The sequence below is a fragment of the Urocampus carinirostris genome, chromosome 1, assembly GCF_059441175.1.
Source record: "Urocampus carinirostris isolate Australia breed hairy pipefish chromosome 1, RoL_Ucar_1.0, whole genome shotgun sequence".
Taxonomy (NCBI): Eukaryota; Metazoa; Chordata; class Actinopteri; order Syngnathiformes; family Syngnathidae; genus Urocampus; species Urocampus carinirostris.
In genome coordinates this window covers 75,100,485-75,108,659 of record NC_142349.1, presented here as the reverse complement: position 1 = coordinate 75,108,659, position 8,175 = coordinate 75,100,485, and the positions used below count along the sequence as shown (strand labels likewise).

At 42.2% G+C, this 8,175-nt stretch overlaps 1 protein-coding gene across 1 annotated transcript; it reads right to left on the bottom strand.

Annotated features, from left to right (window-relative positions):
• Positions 1 to 280: 280 nt before the first annotated feature.
• Positions 281 to 7,011, bottom strand: LOC148376914 (uncharacterized). Its single transcript, XM_088351455.1, has 3 exons — positions 6,739 to 7,011; positions 4,273 to 4,449; positions 281 to 2,167 (listed from the first exon to the last, which is right to left on the bottom strand). The coding sequence occupies exons 1-3, from the start codon at positions 6,845 to 6,847 to the stop codon at positions 861 to 863; spliced, it is 1,593 nt and encodes a 530-aa protein (XP_088207581.1). The 5' UTR covers positions 6,848 to 7,011; the 3' UTR covers positions 281 to 860.
• Positions 7,012 to 8,175: the final 1,164 nt, after the last annotated feature.

The following is an 8,175-nucleotide window of genomic DNA, read 5'->3' as shown; positions in this document are numbered from 1 at the left end:
AAAACAGGTTAAACAAGTTCATTTCATAGCAAGTTCATTTGTAACATAGGAGTCTGAGAAATACACAATGACTACAAGTAGCTTATTTGACATTTGTCCAGCCCTTTGAAACTCCTCCTCATTAAGGGCCAAACAAATAAACATGACTTGAATCAATCTTCTGATGGATCAATAAAATTCATCATTTTAAAGTGCCTTTCCCTTACTTTGGGGGCGTTAGGTCCTTTGAAATATATACTGTAGTTCTCAATCTATTCATCACTGTGTCATCGACGCCATGACGATTTCCACCTTTGTTTTATTTTTCAGGAAATGTTCTTTTTGTTTTATGTTGTTAGCATGTCCAGAATTGATAATCCCAGGATAAAGGGTGAAGGAATTTAGGGGTTGATTTGTTGAGAGTCGTTATCCAGACAAATCGCTTTGGAACGGCGTTCCTCCATCAATTTGTTCAACTTTGATTCGGGTGAGTTGAAGTCATATTTGATTTGAAATTGTTCAGAGATGAATATTCCGCCGTTATGGTCCATCAGATGTCATCATTGACCAAATATCCTTCTTATACCATCCGTTATCCATTCATCCATTCTCTGCACCGCTTATTACCTTTATTAATGATCAACCCTATTACATATACACGTTCTATAATCATTCAATAAAGGCATACAAGCTGCACCCCACGTGCATTTGAGGAAAAAAAACATATTAAAAAAAATGCACACTAACAATATAAGCTGACATGTCACTGACGACAAGAGTACACTAATGTGTTCGTTCGGTGGTAAAAGACATTTCTTCAATTAAAACGCCAGCTCATATCAGGCTAAATGACTATTTTGAAATTCTATTTCAAAAAATAGTTAAGGTTTATTCTCACCAGCACACTGGTGACCCTGTACTTTAACCTGACTTGAGAATCTTTGGCAGCAAACAGAACAAGAAAAGGTTTTCTCATCGGTGTGCGTTCTCATGTGGTCTTGAAACCGCGATTTACGGGAAAATCTCTGACCGCAAACCGAGCAGGTGAAAGGTTTTTCACCAGTGTGTGTTCTTATGTGGCCGTTCAAACTTCCTTTTTGGTTAAATTTCAGACCACAAAATGGGCACGTGAAAGGTTTTTCACCAGTGTGGATTCTTGTGTGGACAATTAAGGAACCCTTTTGGATAAATCCTTGACCACAAACCGTGCAGACAAAAGGTTTCTCACCAGTGTGCATTATGGCATGCGTTTTCAAGTTTGATTTATGAGTGAATTTTTGACCGCAAACCGAGCAGGTAAAAGGTTTTTCACCGGTGTGGGTTCTTGTGTGGCTTTTCAAACTAGCCTTTTGGGTGAAATTTTGACCACAAACTGAACATGAAAACGGTTTCTCACCAGTGTGGGTTCTTGCGTGGCAATTCAAATTTCCTTTATGGCTGAATTTCTGACCACAAATTAAGCAGGCAAAGGGTTTCTCACCCGTGTGGGTTCTTGTGTGGCTTTTCAAACTTCCTTTTTGGCTGAATTTTTGACCGCAAACTGAGCACGCAAAAGGTCTCTCACAGGTGTGGGTTCTTGTATGTTTTTTTAACCGGCTGTTAGTGCTGAATTTTAGACCACAGACAGAGCATACAAAAGTTTTTTTTTTGACGGCATGAGTTTTTGTGTGGTTTACCAAACTTGCGTTTCGGCTGAATTTTAGACCACAAACTGAGCACGAAAAAGGTTTCTCCCCGTGGAGGCTTCTGATGTGGATTTGCAAGTTATTTTTGAAACCGAATCTTTGATCGCAAACCGGGCAAGCAAAAGTTTTTTCGTCGGCGTGCACATCGAAATGGCGTTTCAGATGATCTTTGCGCCTAAAAGTTTTCCCACACTGCAAACATTTGTGATTCGAGTGATCGCCTTGCGACTGTTTCTCGCCATCATCGTGCGCGGAGTCGGACGTGTCATAGTTATCTGTTGTCCCCGGGCTTCTGCTTGGAGACACCTTCTCCTTGTTCTCCTCGGAGGTTAAACGGGCCTCAGTCACGGGAAACTCTCTCAAATCTTCCTCCTTTTTGACGTGGACGGGCTGCAAATCCTCATTTTCCTCTCTCACATGCTCAGGCTCCAAATCCTCCTCCTCTTTGATGGCAGGCAACGTTTTTTCCTGTTGCCAAGGAAGATGATTCTTTTCACCGACGTCTGCAGGACACAACGTACACATGGTTTTGCAAAATCGACGCAAACAAAACGATTTTTTTTAACAGCAAAAACATTGCCAGAAAAAAATCCTTTCAGCATTTCTGGGGGATAAAAATAATTGACTAAAACATTTTTTTAAGAACACAAGTTTTATTGGAATATAGTAATCCCTGCAAAAAGCCTTTCATTCCAAGTTTCTCCTGGAGTGACACGCAGAATCGCGTTGTCATGAACACTATGTTGTGTTAGGTTAAAGGTCTTTATCACGATACTCTAATTGACTCCAAATTATTGAACATAAATTTACCATTCAAAACCATATTCATCTTAGCTTCACCTTTCAATTATACCCGTTCTGTAAGAGAAAAGACCAGGAAACCAATCAGCCGAATCACCCGAGAATTTTTTCCTACCTTGGTCATATCCCTCAAGAAGGGTGAGCGACAAAGACAAACACATAGAATAATAAAGAAAATCAAAAAAAGAAAAAAAAACAAAAAACATGCACAAAAGTTTTTGGACCACGGCCAACCCAAATGGCCAAACACCCAAACAAGTTAGGCACCTCGGCACCTAAGTCGGTCATGCTTTGGTCCCTCCGGATGAAACGGGACACCAGAAAGCGGCCGTGTCACTCGGGTAAGGATGACGCAACACACTCTTTTGTCCGACACATTTCACTGGTTTACCCCTGCCGCATCATACAGGTGCCCTGCCCATCCCTTAGAACGCGTCCACAATCCCACTATTCTTTCACAACACCTCTCCACTCCTTCCTATCACCCACAAGAGCTCTAGCTTCCATTATATTTGGACCTCTTTCCTGCAGTGCACTCATACCACCATCCATCCACGTCCATCGCAGCCTTCCTCTCGGTCTCCTTCCATTGACTTCTGCTCTGTAGATCCTCTTCGACATTGGCTCCTCATCCATCCTCTCCGTGTGTCCAAACTAACCGAGTACTCTCTTATCCACGCGCTTGCTCAGTTCCACGACGACTTCAGTTCTGTCTCTCACGGTTTCATTTCTCGATCGATCCAATCCTGTCACTCCTACCGTACTCCTCAAACAGTTCATCTCAAAAACATTCAACTTCCTTCGTAAATCTGCGTTCATGCTCCAGGTCTCTGCACCATACAACACAATCACACTCTCATTTGGTCCCCAGCTATGATACCAAGCGGACATCATTTGAACCTCTAGCTGTTCCTGTAACACAAAATGAAGATTATGTCACACTGGCAGACTTCAAAAGGAGACTGCGAGTCTTTGAGGAGGATAATGAATAAGATGGAATCTACAGATAATCTCATGAAAATGTATGTGAAACAGGGGCACATACAAAAGAGATGAAACTAGAGTAACATGCATCAAGTGTGGACAGGAAAGAAAATGTTACAGAAAGGTCTGCTGTCATTCCTGGAAAAAATCATACACACCAAAAATCCTTATGCAAGAAGAAGAACGGACAAGACGGTGCCAGAAAGGTCTCGGAGGAAACGGATGATGACCGGGATCAATTTTTCGAGGCCGAAGACACAAAGAAGGAGAAACCACCGGACAATGTTGAAATGAAAGGCATAGCGGCGGGTGGAGGAGCGACGTCCCTCATCGTTGACGACATCGGAAAGTTAGAAAAGATGGATGACAACTCCTTTAGTGAAATGAGCCGGAGTCTTGAAGTGCATCTGCACGGCATAAGAAAGAGTGACGGCCATGATAAATCCACTAGAGAATGCTGGAGGACAACGCAGATCACAGCTACGAGACGGGCTCTCCATTCCTCCATACCCGCATGACATCTTCTTATATTTTGGGAATGTCAGCCCGAAGTTCAGTGAAATCAAAAATAAAGCTTCTAGAGTATTTTAAAAAGGGCCAAAGACTATTGCACACAAAAAAGGACTAGCCAACTGCACGGCAAAGAGTTGCAGTTGAAACGAAGAGTATGTACCGGTGCGTCAGTAGCCGCCATTTCAAATTCTCATTGGACGCAGACAGCCCCCGACACTCGCCAGGAACTTCCAAATAATAATGCGCCATTCTTAGCCGGTTTCAGTCAAAAGGAGGAAATCCGAAGAAGAAGGATAAATGTTTTGTTTACCAGCGAGCAGGAGTTGACGAGAGTCACGCCAACCAGATGCCGGTCCGTCGCTTTGGATGTCAACAGACTCCGGATCCTCCTCCTCCTTTTTAACGTGATCGGGCTCCAAATCCTCTTCTTTGACTCCAGACAATTTTGTCTTCTGTCGCCAAGGAAAGAGATTCTCTTCATTGACGTCTGGAGGACACAAGCGTAAATGAACGAGGGTCCTTTTTCTGTTTTGACATTGATTCAATTCACTTTTCTTATCAACAGCAAATGTTGACAAAAAATGTGACTTGCGTGAAAATCGGTTGTAAAATGAGCAAGTTTGAATTGATTTTCCATGTTGGATCTATTGCCTTCACCAGGACGTTGACCCGACCAATGTGACCGCCACGTAGGCACGCTAGCTAGCGGGCAACAGCGCGCGCACACAACCTGTGCGACCGTAAAATCCTTTCTTCCGCACGAATATATAGAAAGGGAACCCAACTAGAAAACCAGGGTTGGGTAGGGTTACTTGAACTGGATTACTTTCAATGACTTTTGAGTGACTCCAATAGCAAATATGCTAAGAAAAGACCAAAGAAAGTAAATAGGAATCAAATGACTCCATTTTGTGCAGGCTCGGGGAGTAACGGAATACACGGAACGGCAAAAATGATGTTGGCAAGCTAAACGACGACAACGGCGCCGTAAGGACAGAAAACAGAAGCGTGGTTGCCGTGCAGGTAGATGTGTGAAGCGTGCCAAGTCTAAGGAGCAAGAAGGACGCGAGGATGTAACTAATTCCACCATTCGTTCCTCGCCGGACAACCGAAGCTTTACACTCAGCGCACACGGACAGCCACAACAGCGGCATCTTTTGAAGATCTCTACAAAGACTACAAAGACTTCAGCTAAGTCAAATGATTCAGCAAAGCTAAAATTTGGTCTTTTAAATATTAGATCGCTTGCTCCGAAAGCTTTACTTGTTGATAACATTATTCGTGATTATAAACTTAACTGTATGGGTCTTTGTGAAACTTGGTTACGCCCGGATGAGTATTTAGCGCTGAATTATGCTTCTCCCCCAGACTACGAGAGTAGCCATATAGCACGCACGTTGAAAAGGGGTGGCGGTGTTGCGCTCATTTCTGAAAAATCGCTCAAATTTAATCCACGTACCTCTAATAATTACAAGGCGTTTGAGGCTCTTGTGATGCGGTCCTCTCTATTATCAATTTATGTAATAACTATCTATCGCGCACTTGGGCCATACACAACTTTCTTAGACGAATTTGCTGAACTTTTGTCTGAACTAGTAACCTATGCAGACAAAATTATAATTAATTAATTAAATGCCGTGACTTATTCTCAAAAACCGCTGTGAACATTGACAAATGTCACATCACACAGAGTGACTCCGTCAAAAATTGAGGTGTCATATTTGACCCTGATCTGTCCTTTGAAATGCATGTAAAGAAAATGACTAGAACCGCTTTCTTCCATCTTCGTAACATTGCTAAAATCCGTTCAATACTGTCTCAGTCGGATGCGGAAATTATAATTCATGCGTTTGTTACCTCCCGTCTCGATTACTGTAATGCACTACTCTCTGGTCTCCCGAAGTCTAGAATCAAGTCTCTTCAGCTGGTACTAGGTAACTAGGACAAAAAAGTACGATCACATAACACCGATTTTGGCTAACCTGCATTGGCTCCCAGTTAGCCTTAGATGTGATTTCAAGGTTTTCTTATTATTAAACAAAATCATACATGGACTTGCTCCCTCTTATCTTTCAGATCTGATTTGCCCCTACGTCCTGGTCCGAAGCCTACGATCTGAGAGTGCCGGTCTTCTGGTGATCCCGAGAGCAAAGAACTGTTCTGCTGGTTCGAGAGCGTTCTCCATCCGGGCACCGGTGCTGTGGAACGCTCTTACCCCTGAGATCCGATCTGCAACCTCAGTGGAAATGTTTCAATCTAAACTTAAGACTCACTTCTACTCCATAGCATATGAATAACCTCTTCTCGTCGGCTGAAAAATAGTCTGTGTAATGTAGTGTTTAATCTGTGAGGCCCTTTGAGACTCTTTGTGATTTAGGGTTATACAAATAAAAATGACTTGACTTGAATTTTCATTTTGTATGTTCGTTTTGCCGGAGATCAAAGAGATCAAAGCCAGGAGAGAAAGCTTACCACGTGTTGTGAGTCACCGTTTGATTCATATTGAGTTTCTTTCGTCTTTTATTAGCATATTTGTTATTGGAGTCATCCAAAAGTCATTGAAAGTAATCCAGTTCAAGTAACCCTACCCAACCCTGTTTGTCCGCTATGCGTAAATTGTATTTTGTCTCGACGCCAACGAAACGGAATGTCCCCTCGTCCTTAAAACAGTTGCATCAAGAATATTTCGTTCGAGGTAAGACATGTATAGTGTCATGGACTGAAACAACTTAATAATAACATACAAAAGAAGTGATTCAAAACTCAGGGAACCGACCTGCTTCGTTCGACACAACTCGGAGTTGCGTGTTAGCTTCGTTTAGCCGTCGAGTTTTTTGCGCTCCCCTAAACTCCTCTTTGAAATCTCTTTCTCCTCTTTCGCACATTTTAGCCACGTTTGAAGGAATCGCTTGACTTTTACCGATTTCAATGGAGATTTTACACACGGTTGGGGCAGAAATTCACATTGCTCGAAACATTCTCAGACGAAAAAAATGGCCGGTGTTGTTTTGCCTCGGAGTCGAAATGAGGCACAACACCGGAAGTCCAATCAAACATTTCCGGTTCACACCAATGCGAACCAAAGCGGTTTTCTTGTATTTTTTTTTTGTTGGTGTATTAATTTAGTATCTTAAAAAAAAACACTTTTTTAGGACAACACACTGATTTTTTTCCTTTAGTTTTTCGACATGGGATTTAGATAGGACTGTAAACGTATCAGAATCACAATTGAGTAATACCCATTCACTCTTTAGCAGCTCTTTTGTAATAGCTAGCTTCACATCGAATTATCGAACAATGGCTGAGGCACTACAACAGTTGTGCGACGGTTTTATGTACACTTTATTCTAGCTATAAATATACTAAAAGACGATAGCTGTAGCAATTCACTTGTGCCAATGCTGACGCATTTACAATTATTCTGTAAGAAAAAGGGCGATCCATAAATAGTCAAGCCATGTTTATTTATTTGGCCCTTAATCGCAAAGTCTCAAAGGGCTGCACAAACCACAGATTATTGCAAACCACTGAATATTATGACAGCATCCCCTGATCTAAGACCTACACGAGGGCAAATAATACACAGATATTGTCAACATCAAATCTAGGTTATTCATATGCTATAGAATAGAAGTGTGTTTTAAGATTACATTTAAACATTTCCACTGAGGTTGAAGATCGGATCTCAGGGGGAAGAGCATTCCACAGCACCGGGGCCCGAATGGAGAACACTCTCCAACCTGCGGATCTCTTCTTGGCTCATGGGATCACGAGTAGACCACCGTTTTCAGAACGAAGGCTCCGGACTGGAACATAGGGCGGATATGAAATCTGAAAGATATGAGGGAGCTAGTCCATGCATGATTTGGTATAATACCAACAGAACCTTCCAATCACATCTTAAGCTAACAGGGAGCCAATGCAGGTGAGCTCAAATCAAAGTAATGTAATCAAACTTTCTTGTCTTACGTCACATTGGGTATTTGTATATTGTATTCCTTTTGCTTTATTATTGTATTGTTCTCAGCAAAGGGATGCTGCTGGAAATGTCAATTTCCCAAAGGGGATGAATCAAGTATCCATCCATCCATCCATCCATCCATCCATCCATCTATCTATCTATCTAGTTAAAAGCCTGGCTGCAGCATTTTGGCTCTTGATTTTGGACTTGGGGAAACCGGAGAGTAGTGCATTACAGTCATGGAGACGGGAG